The 18,316-nt window shown below is 46.0% G+C and overlaps 2 protein-coding genes across 7 annotated transcripts in view; both read right to left on the minus strand.

The window, feature by feature from the left end:
• The window catches only part of RUSC2 (RUN and SH3 domain containing 2), a 60,468-nt gene extending 49,691 nt beyond the window's left edge, over positions 1 to 10,777 (minus strand). Inside the window, exon 1 of one of the 3 annotated variants that reach the window (XM_018077268.2) lies at positions 8,028 to 10,777. Coding sequence is in view for 1 of the 3 variants with exons in the window: in XM_018077271.2 (XP_017932760.2) it covers positions 745 to 815 (71 nt within the window). In the remaining 2 variants the exon portion in view is untranslated. Of the gene's footprint in view, positions 1 to 744; positions 1,058 to 8,027 lie in introns of those variants that run through there. The other 2 variants (XM_018077273.2, XM_018077271.2) reach the window with 2 other exon arrangements.
• Positions 10,778 to 10,842: 65 nt separating this feature from the next.
• LOC103761164 (phospholipid-transporting ATPase FetA) overlaps positions 10,843 to 18,316 on the minus strand; it is an 83,061-nt gene continuing 75,587 nt past the window's right edge. For all 4 annotated transcript variants that reach the window (XM_018077332.2, XM_018077333.2, XM_018077334.2 and 1 more), the window contains exons 24-28: positions 17,718 to 17,801; positions 16,465 to 16,710; positions 15,007 to 15,145; positions 12,996 to 13,126; positions 10,843 to 11,089 (exon numbers count right to left, since the gene is read on the minus strand). In XM_018077332.2, the coding sequence (XP_017932821.1) occupies positions 10,868 to 11,089; positions 12,996 to 13,126; positions 15,007 to 15,145; positions 16,465 to 16,710; positions 17,718 to 17,801 (822 nt within the window). In that variant the 3' untranslated portion in view covers positions 10,843 to 10,867. The remainder of the gene's footprint in view (positions 11,090 to 12,995; positions 13,127 to 15,006; positions 15,146 to 16,464; positions 16,711 to 17,717; positions 17,802 to 18,316) is intronic.

Consider the following 18,316-nt stretch of genomic DNA (forward strand, 5'->3'; position numbering starts at 1 on the left):
GACAGCTCCAGCCTCACCTGGGACAAGCCCCAGCCTCACATTTTCTCTGGTGCAAATGCCACAGCAGCCCACCACACCAGGGAGAAGGGCTGACTGGAGCTTCGCTCCATCCATCTGTCAGATCAGCTCATGGTGCAGGAGCCCATTCCCGTTGTCCAGGTCCTCTCCCCGCGTTCATGGGCCCCACATGTTTGACACTTACCCTCTCTCCAGATTTCAGTGTCTTTGGTACCTACTGCTAGAATTCTTTTCCCCTGCCATTTTGGGGTAATTTACAAGCTGAATTGCAGTTGGATTTACACCAAATCTGAAAGACGGGGGATAGGAACTAGGTCAGCAAAGCAGCAAAGTGTCAAAGGGTCTGGGGGCTTTGCCTCTGCTGCACTACAACTGGAACCAGCATCAGAGAGGGTTTGTAGCTTTTAATCAGTGCCCATCAAACAAGCCTTGAAAGACCTTAGTGGGAGGCTGAGAAGGAGCTGTTTCGAGACATTTCATACCACAGCAGGCACTGCCTCTAAGCCCTGTGTCAGACAGACATATAGCTCACACAGGTGACCTCTGGGTGAAACCAGTGACAAAGAACAGGGAGTTCATGTGGTTCTGAAGCAAGTGTGGTCTGTTCTGTCAGGACGGGGGGAACCTCCAGCTCAGATGTGTAAACCTCAAGCAGGCCACTTCCCTACTCAGTGCCTCAGTTCCCCCCCCCCGCATCCCCTGCCAAAAAAGGGCCACAACACTTACCAAGCTCCTGCAGATGTTGCAAAGTTAACTTCGTCATGGGGTGCTGGCAGCCCATAAACAGGAACGAGCATTCTGCGGAACTCTGTTACCACCCATAAAGTGGAGACTTCTTGTGGTTTTCCTCGACACACAAACTACTGCTCGCAGCTTTCTTCACCCTCACCACAGCAGATATGCTGCAAAGACAGGGATCCCCACTGCCCCCAAAAGCAGGTAGTCCCTCTACCAGCTGCGCCCAGACCATCTGCCAGGCAGGAATGCGGTGCACCAGCCCGGCCTCAGCCGAGCTGTCAAAGCAGCGGAAGGGCTGAGGCTGCACTGCTCTGGAATTCCAGAAACGCACAAACACCCGTCAGCCTGCACCAGGAATGACTCCTCCCTGCCCCGGACCAGGCTGAATCACTGGAAATACCAAAACAACGATGAGGTCACGTTCCCAGAGCAAGGAATTGTAGCCAGATATAGATGCGTGGAGAAGTGGGCTAAAAAGGGACGCGGTGTAGGGGCTGGGGGCTCTGGCAGACAGGCACCATGGGCATTTGTCTCGTTTAAAAACAGCCTGACGCTGCCAAGAGACGTTTTTCTTCTCTGCAGGGAGAGGGCAATGGGCTTTAAACACTTCATCCATCCCATCGAAAGAGGCACAAACATTCTAATGCTTCTGAGTGTGTAGTTTGGGGTTCAAGGAACAAGGCAGAAGTAAAATTATGATACTAAGTCTAGTGTTCCCAAAATTTCACTATGATACCACATTCAGGCTTAAGCAGTGAGGCAAGCTGAATGGCAGACAAAAATCATATGCCCATTACTGTTTTTTGCTTTTGCTATAGCCTCAGCCAGTTTCCACAAAAGACAACTCAAAGAATCCAGAAGCATTGATTTGGTGAGTTTTCAAAAGGATTAGCAGCAAATAACAGTGGCTCCTACTACTGCTCCTAAAATCAGTATTGAAGGCATTCCATTATGAGCAAACAAGACTTTTCAAAGTTGTGCAGTTCCAGACTTTCACAGTTCTCAGTGCAGGGACACTGGAGACATTTTGCTATTTAGACTGTGAAGGAAATTGCAACACAGGACTTGGAAAGGATAAAGGAATTCACAGTAGAATTTGCAATAGCCTGCTCTTTCCCCTTTCCGTAGGACGAGACATTTCGATGGATAACACCACCACCCACAGTCATGTGAATAAGAGGCTCTAACAGTCCAGATTTTGTTCCATCAGGACATAAATCATATCCTAACCAGAATTCAAGGGGAAACAAAGACAGGTTTGGATAGCTAATGCCAGGCATCTCGCCTGCCTAGCAGAGCAGTAATCATTGGACTGGCACACCCTGTGAGCCAGTGGGCAACGCCTACATCAGTCCCCTTCTCCTGACAGTCCTCCCAGATTTGCTAATAAAAGTGATAAGAAAATCTGTGGTGACCTGTGTGTATCTTCCACAAGAGAGCCATCAGACCAGAAGTGCTCAAAACCAAATCAGTTCATTTTTGCCCCCCCGCTTCAGCACGTTCTGGTAACCAGAACCACCTTATTGGGTTACTCCAAGAATTCTTCTGATCTAGTGCCCTACCCCCAACATTTTGGCATTGGCATATACAAATCACAGAGTATGGAGTGATTTCTCCTAAAAACACATTCTTCCAGCCTGCAACAATCAGGAACTTCTGGAGCTGGAGGTCGCACACTGACAATCACATTTCACAGACACTGAAACACATCTCTGCCATTGAGGTGTCTGGTTCCTTTTGGAATCTGTGTGTATTTTCAGTCTTCATGCCATCTCGTAGCAACATGTTCTACAAATCAACTGTGTTGAAAGAGGACTTCCTTAACCTCCAGTCTAATAAATAATTTTGCTGGATGTGCTTCCTCTGTGCTGTGAGAATTAGCAAAGTTTATTAAAGGTCATTCCTTACTCAACTTCTCCCTGCTGAACACTACATTATAGGCCTTTACTCTTTGTCACTGTCACCTACTTTTCCTTGTTTAATCTCTCTTCCTACAGAAGCTTAATCATCCCCATTCCACTTTTCTCTATCATGTCCAGGTCTATGTCACTCTTTTTGAGACAGTGACCAGCTGGTATGTGGAACTCAAGATACAGGCACAACATGACTGAATACCTATTATAAAAGAATACAGACCAGCATTTTTTGTTTTCGGTGTGAGTTCTACCTTTTTTGGCTACAGCTGAGCATTGAGCTGATATGCGCAGATAATAATTCACAGTGACTCCAAAGGGCTTGTTATGGGTAGTGAGAAACTGTTCACAAATCACTGTTATATGTGGCATTTTATCAGCATGAAATCTCATTTTCTGTTGTATCATGCTAAAGTTCTGCAAGATACACCTGTAATTCTTCAGGCAGTTTTCAAACCAACCACCCTGACTACCTTAGAATCGTCAGAAAAATTAAAGTCCTCACTACATCTTCCAAACCATAGCTAGATGTGTTTCACAGCGTGTGTTTCACAGGGATCCCTGCAGGATCAGGCACTGCAGGTACCTGATGCCCTGTAAAGCATAGCATTTGACAAGGCGTGCTCCAAGCACACTGACCAGGAATGCTCTGTTTGAGTGGATATCCCACAGTGGACTGTGGAGCTCTAATGCTCGTGATGTGCAGCTGAACTCACGCTGACACAGGCCATGCACAGGCAGACGTACTCCAAAGCTTTGCCAGGCACAGTCTCAGTGCTGTGTATATGGCAGCACAACCATAACAGCAGCAGGATGGCCACATTCCACATCCTGTTGCTGGAATGAGATTTGCAGCACACCAAATCTGCACTCACGGATGTGTGTCTGAACAAATGTCCTGCCCTGGCATTCAAGGAGGATCCTGGTGCAGTTTGAACCAGCCATTGTGAAATCAGCTAACTTGAACTTCCTCTTGTGAAGGCAGCCAAGAGCAGTTTTGGATGTCCCCTGGATGTGTTCAAGAACAGGCTGGATGGGGCCCTGAGCAACCTGATCTACTGGGTGGCATTCCTGCCCACCATGGAGGGGTTGAAACTAGATAATCTTTTAGGTCCTTTCCAACTCAAACCATTCTATGGTTCCTGGTCACCAGGAACCTGTTAAGAAAATAAAGCTTTAATTGTAAATATGATTCAGTGCCATCATCATTCTGCCAAGGATTCCTAAAAGAGCCTGTCATTGTTGGGTGACAGTCCCATCCACGGCTCCATGGAGGACTCAGTTGGAAGTGCAGAGTCCAGGGCAATGCTGAAGGACTACAAAGATGCTCAGCAAACACTGACCCCAGGCACAATGGAAGTGAATTGTGGAAACCATGATTCCCAGTCCAGGCAAGCACACAAAAGAATGAGGAGGAGGAGAAACTATTGGCTTCAGATGAGCAGAAGGTATCAGTACCAAAACCTTAATCAGGCTTTATGTTCCAGAATCAAAGGGACAGAGACCTAGAGCCAACAAACCTCTGAAAACTCTGCTATGTGTCCAGGGCTTGGTGAAGGACTTAACTGAGAATTAAGTGTTTCGTGGAATGCAGATCACATAAATCCAGAGAGAACTGGGGTAGCCAGCCCCCCTGAATATCTGGGAGGGACACAACAAGCAGAAAACCTCCTCACAACCAAGTTTAACCTGAAGCACGCTGAGTTGTAAAACCAGAAGGATCTAATGCCTGGCCCAGCTTCAGCAGAGCTTTCCACAGGAAAAAGCATCAGGTACCTACAACTACACACAGTATCTTCATTTCATATATTCCCAGTTCAAAGCCCGGGGATGGAGTGGGGAAGGGTGAAGGAGCACTTCATCTATCCCTCACCTGTTTCATGCAAAATATTGCCCACAATCCCAGAAGGAAGACAGATATGAGGTTTTAGTGAACCATAACCCTTATGTAATATCCTGGTCTGGGATATTACATCTTCCAGCTGACCTTAAAAAAAAGAAAATATATATTCCTGTGTATCACCCAATGACACTGCCCAGTCAATAGCTCTACAGACCCACCCAAAAGGCAAAACAACCAAGCCACTGACTAGAGAAAACTGAGGATACCAGGCATCCTGCACAGGAAAATGTGTCAGACAGCATCTGCTGTCACAGCAAAAACTGAACCAGAAGCAGAACTGCGGGCAGAATACTGTGCAGCCATAAACCAGGCTTGCACCTTCTGAATATTCTATGAATCCTTATCCACAGCCTGAAGGTTTCTGAGGGACGACTGCCAGGAGGTAAGGAAGCCTCTGAAGTAGCTGCTCTAGGTGCTGCTGTCTAAGCCCAAAGGACGCAAACCCACTGCTGCCAGCAAAAGGTCACCAGACTGGAACCTTGCCCAGCAGCTTCTATGAAGCACACAAACTAGCAGACTTTCAGACTGCAATTTTTCAACATGAGAGTACAAATTAGTTTTCTAAATACAGACCTGTACTCTTCATGGAATGAATGGCCTGGATGCCCGCAGGGCTGATGGAGGTAGCACTTGATGACACAAAAGACTTCAGTTTAAAATCCAGGGCAGCTACTGACTCCCTGAGTCACCTTGGTGTGCATACTTCAGGTCCTGGCTCCCTGGTGAACGAGAAGATGCTGAACCTCCCTGCCTCTCAGGGGAGGAAGAATGCAATAAAGCTTAAAAGATCTCAGGATCTCTGCCATAAATCCCAAAATTAGGGGAGGCAAGCGAGGTTGTTCATTACATAAAAAAGCCAGGCTTCTTTTAAGTGCCTAATTCGGATGTGGAAGCAGGATGCAGCCAGTAACAAAAACATTGGCCTTCCCTGGAGACACAGCACTCAGATCAGATGGCGCTGTGTTTGTGGGCTGATGTGCGGGGATAGCACCTACAGGTCTGCCCCGGCTTTGCTCTCAGGTCTGGGAACAGCAGTGCACACAACCAGCTCGGCAGCACAGCCCTCACCAGGGCACACACAGCTCCCCCAAAGCCAGGCACGATGCTTCCACCAGAGAATCTACAAAAAGCCAGCGGTTGGATCATATGTTTTCCTAATTCAGAGGAAGCCTGGCCCAGCTCCTGCATCCCACAACATCTCCTGGTGTTGGGGAGGGGGATGGTTTGGAAAAGGCCAGATCCATTTATAGCTGAAAAGTCTGGCAGAGGGCTCAGCTCCGTGTGGAAAAGCAGGAGCTGACAGCTCAGTACAGCCAGCTCCACCCAGCTGGAGAGGCAGGCTGGAGAAAGAGACAGGGGGTACGGAAACCGCTTCCCTTGAAGCTGCGAGGAACAGGAGAGAGAGAGAGGTGGCTTCTCGACATTGCCAGGAAGAGAAAAAACACTCTCTGCCTTCTAAGTGAATTACAAAAAGTAGGGCTGCAGAAGACTAGCTCTGGAAAATCCAAGGAGTAGCTGAGCTGCAGATATGGCCAGAAGCACTTCAGAGGTCAAGCCCAGGCTGCTGTGCCCTTCTGCTGAGCCTTCCATCACATGAGCCCTCCAGCAGCACAGACCCCTATCACAGGGACGGGGACAGAGCTGCCTGGGAGCTGAGGCTGGGAACTCAGCCCCCCCCCCATTCCCCCCACTTATTACCAGGACAAATGACAGCTCCTCACTCCAGCATAGTTACATCAACCAACACATAAGCAGATGCAGCAAAAAGCCCTTGCCAGCCCTCATGGAAAAAGCTTGCCCCTGAGGACAAGGCACCAGTTTAAAGCATCAACATGCGCAGACTTATGCTGTGATGACTTCAGCTCCACCCCATGTTGTCAGGCATGAGACAGTGAGAGAGGAGAGGGATTTACATAGCTAACCCAATTTAGCTAACAATTGTGCATATTCACAATAAAATTAGGAAAAACAACCACTGAAGCTGTGTTGGGGATCACTGAGATGATGATGCCATAAGAAAAGCAAATGCAGCCTAGGCAATTCAGTGAAATACCAGAGCTATTGTACAGGCATGATAACAAAGCATCACGCAAAAAAAAAAAAATCTGGTCAGCCGCATTTAAAAATTATAAACTCAAACGAACAGGTGCAGAAAGGCCCTGAGAGAAACAGAAAACCTATCAAACAAGAAGAAACTTAAGAACCTGGCTTGTTTAGCCTAGCCAAATGTAGGCAGAGAGAGGATAGGATTGCTGTCTAAATATATCACAGGAGACAAACAAAACTGCTGAAGCAAAAGGATAATGCTGGCACGACAACAAGAGAATAAATGCACTGTGAACACATTTAGGTTGAAAATTAGAGGGGGAAAAAATCAACCATCAGAACAGGAAGCTTTCCAGCTGGAATGGCTGGGTTTAGGATGAAGTTTATCAGTGGTCTGATGGGGTTACAGGATACAGTGCTTATGCCCACAGATATCTTTATGCTCCTATTTTTGTTCCATCTAGTAATTAGCATGGGGCACTAATGAGATGTCTCCTTTCATCCAAAAGACCTTGCTGAGGATCACTCCACTTGGAGAACCCAGGGCAAGGAATAAAGTGCTCCTCTGCCCTCCCATTTCCTAAGAGCTGCTCACGCATAATGACTTCCAGGCTACAGGACAGTGGGAAAGAGTTGCATGGATGCATACTGATTCAGGGAGAGCTACCAGGCAGCACAGAAAGAATGCGAGTGTTGCAGTTAGCAATGGAAAACACCCTTGAGGTGTCTCTGCCTGAAAGCTCCTGATGCCCCACAGTATTAGGGGCAGAGGTTGCTCTGTGTCATCCTGTGGATTTAGGGGAGAGAGAAGATGTTCTCGGCTCTCCTCTGATACAGTGTAACCATATTATCACGGGCTATCAAAGAATCACAGAATGGTTTGGGTTGGAAGGAACTGTAGAGATCATCTTGTTCCAAACCCCCTGCCAAGGGCAGAGACACCTTCCACCACACCAGGTTGCTCAGAGCTCCATCCAGCCTGGCCTTGAACATTTCCAGGGATGGGGCATCCACAGCTTCTCTGGGCGACCTATTCCAGAGCCTCACCACCATCAAAACATAATCATTCTCGATCCCTAAATTGCAGCCCAGCAGAGTGGCAAGTACAGGCACAACAGCAGACCAAAGTTCAAACTATAAATATTTATATGATGGAATCATGCGGATAAAAAGGTAGGGAGTGAAAACAAAATCCAAACCCTATTTCAGGAATTAATTTTTTTGACCTATCATAAAAATGAGGGCTTCATAAAAACCTACAGATTATCGATTTTAGACATCGCACAGAGATGATGACACAAGGTTTCCCCCTTCTCCTGGGGACCAAGCAGAGCACTGCGCACATGAGAAATACAGACCACCCCTCGTCCACGGACAAGCCCCCATTCCCCCGCCCCGCCGTCCCTTACCGATCGCCCGCATCGCTCCGCTGTTTACAGCCGGTTGACGGGGCGGGCTCTCGACGCTGCCCGCCCCCACTGTGTCCTCCGCCTAAGGATGTCTGACGTTTCCTTTAAGTTTCCTCTTAAAACATCCCAGCTAGGATGGAAAATTTTGGGAATTTGAGCGTTTCCCGCATCAGGATACCGGATGAAAAAAGCATTGTCGTCTCAGATCCGTCGTCCCACAGACCATCCTCCCGCTTTATGAGGTCCAGGAGTTACCATGCACTTCTGGTTATAAACTGCTTAGATCAATTATCAGAGTGCCAGGGAATCTATCATCCCAATATTCTCTTTTTATTTAAAAAAACACAAAACCAAAAACAATTATATTACAAAATCAGGAGTGATGTAGAACAGACATCACTGCCAGCTGATGTGTTTCAAATGCTGATTGTGTCAAACTACAGAAATAATTGTATCTGGTGCAAGCTCACCAACAGCTTTATTATCCCCTGCATGTCGTATCCAACATTTTCAAATCCCCTTTTAGCCAGGAGGTGAGTGCTTTGCACGTAAACCATGTGAGAAGAGAGGCACAGTGTCAGAGTTTCCTTGCTCTGTCAACACAAGGTCTGCCTCTGCTGCTCTGCAATATATTCTGCTGCATCACATGCTAGGAACAGCTTTGATAGGACTCTCAGACCACAGACCAGTCTGGGTATCATGGGGATGTCTGTTTATCTGCACAAATTCTCCTTTTTCCTCTAACCCTAGGGAGGCTGACTGTGAAAGACATAATCCTCATCAGAAAGCTGTGATTGTCTCTGCAAAGTGAATGGTAAATCAGAGGGAGGCGACAAGCACTCACTATCACAGCGGTTTCCTCAGCCAGAGTGCAGACTCTCACTTTACTTAGGTGTCTCCTTGCAGGGGAGATCACCAGATTAGAATTTGCTCCCTCCCTAGCAAGCAGCTCCTGGACACTGAAGCCTAGATCCAGTCTCAGCTCCAGTTTTGCACTGGCCATGCTGAAATTTAATACCACAGTTTGCAACAAGCCTCCCCGAGCAGCAGGTGCAACAGACTGGGGCTTTTTCTGTGCTCAGTTAAACCCAGGGAGATGAAACATTCCATTAAGAGTTTAAACAATCTGCTGAAACTGTGACCACAGGCAGCAAGGTGTTCCATGCTGACCAGATGAAATGGGGGCATAGCTGGCCTGTTGCCATCATAGGTTGCCATCCCTGACAGCTCAGAAGCTCATGGCAGAGAGCTCCCCATAAATATCAGAGGATTCCTGCACAAAAAAAAAATCAATTCAAAACAAGAAAGGAGTCTAAAATTGTATGAAGGAGCTGAAAAAAACCCCAACAAACCAAAAAAATCCCAACCCACAAGTTGCTTAGTCCTCTGCACAAAAAAAAGCTGCATTTAGACAGCTCAGCAGTGCTGGCAGGACAAACTCTCACGCTGCCACGCTGGCCTTCCACCCAGTAACCTTGCTGATCATGGAGCTGGTGAAACAAAACAGTGAGCAAATCCCACTTCCTCAAGATCACCATGGTTCTGGCTGCATCTGTGCATTTTAGGTCCCTCTGCTGGTAGTCAGACTGGTAGGCTTTTCAGCTCTCTGTCACCCATGTTTGACAGACAACCCATTCCCAAATAAAATGTGAGCCAGCACAGACCAGAGAAACACTGCAGCAGCTCTTAAGGCCTCACTGAGTTCCTCTGAATCTTGACCAAACTGCTCATCATGGAGGGTGAGGGAGCCACCAGGGAACTTCATCCCTTACACTGAAACACAGCATCAGTGGGGTAAAGGCTATTTCAGGTGCTAGCCATGAAATAGCATTTCTGCTTTCAATACTGCTTGTGTAATCACCATCAAGCCAGATGCATGTGCATCTCAGTCTGTTATGGTGGCGGAGACACCTGAAGCTGGCAGCTCAGCGGAGCCCTAACCATGGCATGGGCTTCTCAGGGCCAGATTTTATTATTTGGTCCATATGGGAGTCTGAGCATCTTGTGCTCTTTTATTTTAAGTTTAAATTAAGTGGCTGGTGCCCAGTTACAAAACTTGAGAGGGCTCTGAGGACAATGATCTTTTACAGGAGCAGATTTGCAATGGAGATAAAACAGCGCAGGCTGAGGAGTGTCAACTCCTTGTCCCTTGACCAAGTAAGGGTTTGTCTGAGCTTGCAGCAGTTCCCGATCACAGGTGTGGGATTAGGGTGCTCTTTGGGCACTGGCCATCTCCTGAGAAAGTGGATTACAGTCAAAAGGCTACACGATTACATGTATTACAAAGATTGTGGATTTGGGGTTTGTGTGGCTGGACCTAAGGCACACCTGGGGTCGATACTGTCACCCCAGTAATACGGTCCAGAGTGGATTCATGAAGAGAAACAAAGGCACAAGAATGAGAAAGGCATTGCCAATTCAGCCTTTCTCTCAGACTGGACTTCTCTTTGCTCTGAGGTATGTAGTTAAAGGGAGGGAAAAAATAGCATTATGAGCAATCTTGGGGAGTGGATATGCCTCCTGCAGCACATTCTCTCTTGTTCCATGGAGGCCCTCTGGTATACCATACAACTCCTGCCCACCTTCCCCAGCAGCAGCACGCATCTTTGGAAAAGAAGCTGGAATCAAAAGATACATATGGGTGACAGGAAAGGCCCAAGTCCTTGATTTGGTAGCCTGGAAGGCAGAACTCTGGGCAGCCACTGGCTCGGTCCTCTCCTGACAGCCCTTTACTTTGGTTTGCTTTGCTATTTTTTTTTTTTGGGGGGGGGGGGCGTATTGTCCTTTTCTTTTTTTTTTTTTTTTTTTTTCTTTCATTCCTTTTTTTTTTTTTTTTTTTTTTACAATCCTTTGTGTTTATATTTGTCACTGTTTGGTGAAAATGTTCCTGTTGTGGCGAAAGGTGATTTTGGCCGCATGTTTCTGCCGGACATAATGAGTGCTCCAAAGCCGTGCTGATGAGAGAAGGCGTAGCCAGAGCGCCGGGTGCTGGTCCGACGCAGCCGTCTCTTGGGTGAGGGCGGAGGGGGCCGCTTCTTGGCTTCCTTGATCTTGAGCAGGACCTGAAATGAGAAAATAAGGTGGAAAAAGTGCAAAGTGCATCGTTATTCACAAGCACAGTAGAAGAGGAGCAGAGAAAGGGAAACAAAAGCAGCGATCCAAGGCCAAAAGTGACTGACAAAAGGGGGCGACGGCAGGAGGGGAGGCAGAACGGCGGCTGAACTGGTAGCACAGGGCGGCAGCCTGGTAAAAGGAAAAAGGAATCTTACTCTAAAAGGCATTAATGGGAGTGTCATCCGTAAGTCATGGGAGGGAATGATTTCCGTGTATTGTTCTTCGCAGCTCTGTAATGCCCCGGCTGGGGTATTACTGCAGCTCTTCAAGGCACTCAAATCACCCAAAATGTGAAAGTCATCTTGACCATAGTCAAAAGTCCAGAAAACAAATGAGGAAACATTTGAGAATTGGCATATTTAATATGAAAAACAGACTACTAAAGGGGATTTCTGATATGTAAAAGCTTTTTGTGATGAGAATGATTATTGTCATAGAATTATAGAATCATGAAGTGTTTTAGGTTGGAAGGGACCTTGAGGACCATTATCATTCCAATCCCCCTGCCACTAGACCAAGTTGATCAACACGCCATGCAGCCTAGCCTTGAACACGTACTGGGATTGATAGATTCTTGTACTCCTTGCCAGAAGGGAAATAAATATGGCACTTTATTTGCAGGTTGTGGGCTTTCTGCTCCCAAGTGGCCACTGAGTTAATCTGTGGTTAAGCACCTTTTCAGAAAGAGGTTGTCTAATGCAGGAGGCTGGTATTGAGTGCCTGTGGCTCAGCAGAATCCCCAGCTGCTGGACTCCTGTGCTTCTTGCTTGGCCCAACGGCAGCGATAGTTACTTGGCCCCTCTAAACATCAGGTCTATTTACTGCCAGCTGGGCAAGTCCACACAGCAGGAAACCCAAATACTCCTCTCCTGTGACCATTCACTTCCAGAGGAGGCAGAAAAGTAATATTGTGCTAGAGAGAGAGAGATGCCTGACCCTAGCACTGAAGCTGGAATTCTGGGTGACAGCTGTTTGACTTCTACTCAACTGAGGGGTAAACTCAGCCTGGTTTTACACCCCTGAACTGCCTCTTTGTCCCAAGGACCTCCCTACTTAGAACTCTTCACTAGCACCCACCTACCCTCTCTGCAAGGGCTGAGAATTCCCCTAACTCCTTCTAAAGTCCTGGAGAACCTGAGGAGCTCCACAGACATCCCGAGGATGACCAGGCACGGCAGTCAACTGTGGTGCATGCCCTTGGTGCTGTGCTCTGACACTGGTTCCTGGCAGCTCGGTGCAGGGAGATAAAGGAAGCACGAGGTGGCAGTAGCACTCAGCAGATGCTCCTGTTTGGAAGGGAGCCTGAGGAGCTCTGTGCAGGCTGCTGTTCTTGGCTGCAGTGGGCTATGAGCTCTCTGCCCATTCTATCACTCCCAGCCTCTCCTTGCCCTACTGCCCTCATCTTCATATTCCCGGGGATGGGAAGGCATCTGGTTTCAGAGGGGGCATGTAAGCATTGGCTACAAAAGAAGTATATTCTGAAATCAAAAAAATCCCCACCAAACATGTCTACCCGGGTGGAGGGTGGAAGGCTGTGGTCTGCCAGGCTAAAAACTGCACAGCAGCAGGGCAGGAGAAACACACCACTCCTTTGCCACTGAGCCATAGTGCTTAAACCCTGCACCTAAAAATAGTGCAGCTTTCCTGCCTCAGAGCATTCTAATCCACATCTAAATAATCTCAGCCTTGGTCCCAGCTGCAGATGGTTTGAACTGTGCCAAAACCCAAATTCAATCCTCCTTCTCAGGGGAGTAGGGGACAGACGGATAGTGGCACTTGTACAGACAGAGACACACACTCCAAGCGATGCCAAGCCCACGGCAGGATTTCTGGTTTAATAAGGTATCTCCTTACTTTATCACTGGGTGTTGGCTTTAACTGAGTCTTCAGGAATCGAAAGCCAACCACAGGCAGCACGCAGAGGGTGATGCTGAGGAAGATTGCTAGCCACACATTTGGTTGGCTGAGGGTGTTTCGAGCCGTACCTGAAAAACAAAAGCATGATTAAAACAGTAAAAGCAGCACCTCTTGTTCACCTGAACCTTTTGCTCTCCGATTTCAAAGAACTTGACAAACAGACCAAAATATATGGCAGACACCATCTCCAACAGTGAAATTCACTGGCTGTAGAGGGGACAGCAATGCCAGTGTCACTGTCACGAGCAAAGAAAAATTACATATCCAGACACAGTTGCAGCAACAACCCAGGGATACAATGATGTCAGAGTAATCTCTTTAGAAAGAGTCAAATCACTGCAAAGGATTCATATGAATGTTCAGGAGACCTTCATCAGAAGTCCAGCCCTCCCACCTTTTGCCAGGACTCTACTGCAAAAGGAGGAATACTACTTTGTTACTTTCCAGTACCATTTCCTGAAGCATATGGAATACTACTCTGACTGCACAGCAGACAATGGGAATCACAGCCCTTTATGAGAGAAGCATGTGTTGCTCTGGGTATCTGCACAGACAGTGTAGCCTAATGGGTATATTGGCAGAACTACTGCCATGTACTGGTGTGTCACTGACACCTTCTTTGAAACCAAAGTGCTCACTTCTGGCTTCTCCAAAATTGAATGAATATAAGATAGAACAAACAGTCTGCAAAACTCTCAATACAGGGCTTAATGATGCTGTTGTTGGCAGTAAAGTTGCTGAATATTTTCTTTCCAGTTGGCCAAATTCTGCTGTAATACAATTCCACTGAAATTAAAGTAAACAAGTTGTCTCAGTCCAGACTAGAAACACTTTTCTTAAAAATTACCTTATTGTCTCACAGCACTATGGCTAGTTTAACAACACAGTAATGAGAGGGCAGCAGATAGTGATATCCCTGGCAAGTGAGTTAGAATCACCATGGAATCATCAAAGTTGGAAGTGATCTTCAGGATCATCCAATCCAACCATTCACCTGTTTTTGGAAACTGAACAGGCACGCTGTCTTCTCTCACTCAGCATTTTTAACAGTAAAAGTCATCTCACAATGGATGTGATCACCTGTTTGAAAAATATGTTGCAACAACTGACCTACATCTCAGATAGTTCTAAATTGGCTTAAGGCCCTTGCTATTGCAGTGAAGGTAGGCAGAACAAGTTTTACTGAAGAAGTCATCCAAAAATAAAGGCATTGATCAATTAAAAAATCTGAGACTTGGAACACAAAGTTTGGGGATTTTGGAAGTAGAGGTTTATAACAATGTTGTATCAATATTGGCTATGGATGCACAGAGCTATTTAAAACATCCAAATTCACTAATCTTACATGTTTCTTCTGGTCAGAGTCTCAGGAGGTAGATTCATTTTTATGTTAGCCATCATTTTTTGCATGTGCTCAGAAATCTGTTATGTAGAGTAACTACAAAGACCTGGTCATCACTGGAATGTTTTTGGTTTTGTTGTTGTTGGGAATTTGCCATTTAACCTGGCAGAAGGCTCACCTTAATCACATGGCATTTTTCTCATGTCTAACTGGATGTTGTACTTCTATGCTTTCCTATGCCAAAATGTTAACTTATTTACAAGGAAGACACATCCTTCTGACAATAACATGCTTCTAGATATCTGTAAGAATTGGACACCTGCAGAAGAGCAGCATAAAATGTTCCAGCCAGCTCTGTAGGTTTATTTAAAGGACCATTCCTGTTATGGGAATGTCCATTCTTACACAAGGAAGTGAACGTGGCACACATTCACCTGGATGGACTGGATTCCAAATAAGTATTCCCAATCACACTCAGAAATATCCTGGCATTTCTTGTAGAAAGGGCAGTCAATCTATTCTGAAATATACTTAGAAATACTCAGCAGATTTAAGCCCTGCAGTATGTCCATTTTGAGTGCAATCCAGATTTGTCCCAGGGCTTACCAACGAAGGGAAAGGAGGCTGTGAAGATCAGATACATGCCATCACTATACATGGTGAAGGTGATAGCAAAATAAACAGAAAGGCTTCCCCAGATGAAGAACTGGTTCACAACTGTCCAGTAAGAGGTGTCCAAGCCAATCTGAAAGAAGGGAAAAATACAGCCATTGTCAGTGCCTTCATTATTTAGCAGATCTGTACTGAACACAGCTCGTCCTATATTTTGTACATCTCCCCCTAAGACTCATTCAAGTCTCAAGAACTAACAAGTCACAAATCATAGGATGCTGGGAAACCATTCAAGGCAAGCATTACTACATTTATCCTGCTATTGCCCTCTTCTCAAGCATTCATCAGTGGACAGTACTGAAGACAGGATGTCAAGATACCTTAAAGACCATCTAATTTCAACCCCTGCCATGGCACTTTGCATTAGACCAAATTGCTCCAAGCCCCATCCAAACTGGCCTTAAACACTCCCAGGGATGGGGCATCTACAATTTCTCCAGGCAACCTGTCCCAGTGCCTCACAGTAAAGGATTTCTTCCTAATATCCAATCTAAACCTACTCTCTTTCACTGTAAAGCCAATACCTGTTGTCCTATCACCACATGCCCTCAGAAAAAGTCCCTCTCCAGCTTTCTTGTGGGCCCCCTTTAAGTATTGGAAGGCCACAATGAGATCTCCTTGGAGCTTTTTCTTCTCAAGACTGAACAACCCCAACACTCAGCCTGTCTTTACAGAGAGGTGCTCCAGCCCTCTGATCATCTTCATGGCCCTGCTCTGGACTTGCTCCAACAGGTTTACCACCTCCTTATGCTGGGGGCCCCAGAGCTGGACACAGCAAGTTAAAATAAGCCCTGCTTATTCCCCACCCCTAAGCTGTGATCTGATATTGGATGATAAGCAAAGAAGTCTACAAGACCTCAGACAGCAGAAACCATTATCTAGGGAAGCATGATTGACTAGTTTTCTTTTAAGAAATCTCTCTCATCCTGATAGTATCATCTGAGTTTTCTACCACCCAGGTCTCAGCTATTTCTTCCAATGAATACAGGCCTAGCATCTGCGTCATGCATGGCCCAGGCTCCACAGACAGCTCCATAATGGAGAACCTACAAATAACTGATAGCAGACAGTCAGTCCTGTGCTTCAAATCCTTCCCATAACACTAGAACAAGTCCTTATCTATTCCCTGCCTTAACTGATTTGTCGGCTATGATTGCAAACTTCCCAAGGCAAAGACTCTGCTTTTCTGTCACCCTGATCTTTCATAACATATAAATCTCCTTTTCTGTTGAACTGAGGAGACTAATGAGGCATCAAGAGACTTTTTTTGTTTTTGCAAGAATGCAAGATACAGCAGCAAATACAATGCTATCAAGACCCCAAGTGGCCCTCCAGATGCTGCCATCATGAAACAGAAACTAATTCCTAAAAATATTACCTGGGATGCCTTACCTGTACAGACACAACAATCAGTAAGCAGGTCTGGGCCATCAGAGCAAAGGACTGGTAGTCAGCAATGGCCTTCCCATCACTCCTCATTGTATTGTACATGGCCCCATAGGGGATGAAGAAGAGGATGAGGGAACTGTAGATCCCTTGCAACATGCATTTGACAAACACCACTTTGTTAAAATAGAGGTTTTGCTGGCCAGGCACATACAGCTGAGGAAACAGCATGCTCCAACGATCATCCACATCCTGAAAGCAGTGAGGAGAGGGTCAGATTTGCTGGCAGCTACCCAGCTGAGCAGATAGACCACTTAGGACTGCCGTGTCCCTTTGACATGCATTTCCATGAGAAAAGGCTTAGCACACAACTCATTCAGTTGTGCTTACTACCATGGTACATGCCAAAGTCACCTAGGCATACTTTCCATGTTGCATTTCATCTTTCTTGTGCTGAAAAAAATTGACAGCTGATGAAAGAAAAATAATAAAGCAGACTGTATGGTCTGCTCTCCAGAGAGTTGACTGGAAGCTAAGGTTTGGAAAATACTTCCCCAGGGTCAACACACAGGCAAGGTTCTCTTATTTGCATCTCTTAAGTGTCCAGAGCTGAACACTGGGAATCACTGCAGAGTAGCCAGTTCCTACTTATTTAACTTGTAGGAACAGCTTTATTGCTCCTGTGTCTTGTCAAACAATAACAGTGAGGCAGAAATATGTGTGTGAAATTACCACAGAAAAAACTCTCTAGAAAGGCTGAACCTGGAAAATCTGGCTTCAAAGATCTAGCTAATTAATCGTTGTGTCTGGTCATTAGAAAGTCACTTGTCAGGCTTCAGGAACACAGCTAGTAGGATATGACTACTTCACCGGAGTGTTGCAATGGCAGCTTGTACTGTAGGCAGCAGCCTAACCCAAAAGTCTCATTACACAGTAAAATCCACAGATCAAATCAGGATAATCATAAAATTATAGATATCTCAAGTTGGAAGAGACTCATAAGGATCAGCAAGTCCAACTCCTCATTCCTCACAAGATTACCTAAACCTAAATCATATGACTAGGAAGGAATACACCATCTCCCTTGTGCATCCTTCTTTTTGTGGTCTAAGTTCTCACTGGGAGGACATCATTTCAGGGGTTACCACAGTATCTAGCCAAAAGATCATCTGTTTTTGCTTCATGGGACCAGTTCAAAGCACCTGGAGATAAAATCTCTATTAAAAAAAAAATCCCAAAAATGGTGACAAAAACAGTACCTGATCAAAGAGACTCATTCCTAGCACTGGAAGGGAGGTATACACCAAATTGTAAAGTGTAATGAACCACTCATCATAGACAGTCTGGAAAAAAAACGTAACAGACATAAAGTTAGCAAAACACTGTCTTTTCAATTTCTTTGAAAGTATATGCAATTAAATGCTGCAACACCTTGGTTTGAGATGTTACTAAGACAAAGTTACTAAGATGACTCAAGCTTAGCATTCCTAAACAGGGGAGGGATCACGTTATACCAGCCCAGTTTGCACAGCACCCACTGCTGGCTGCAGCCAGAGCAGGATCCCTCTGCACCACCCTGCACCCCCAGCCCCTGACTATCTGCACTCCCCATGTCTGGGTTTGGTTGGAGGCTGGTTTGCCTGGAACAAAGTCCATTTTTTTCACTGTAGATGTGCTCCTCTTCCAAGCTGCTGACACACGCAGGCATCTCAGGGTTAAACTGTTTGTTCCAAATATGCGAACAGGGCAAGCATAGGTCTTGCAAGATCTGCACCAAACTGTAACCTGTGTCATCAGCTGATGGTTGTAATCACTTTTGAAAACCCTGCAAGTTGTATGTGCTTCATAAAGCACCTAA

This window comes from Manacus vitellinus, unplaced genomic scaffold (genome assembly GCF_001715985.3).
Source record: "Manacus vitellinus isolate BGI_N305 unplaced genomic scaffold, ASM171598v3 scaffold_36_pilon, whole genome shotgun sequence".
Taxonomy (NCBI): domain Eukaryota; kingdom Metazoa; phylum Chordata; class Aves; order Passeriformes; family Pipridae; genus Manacus; species Manacus vitellinus.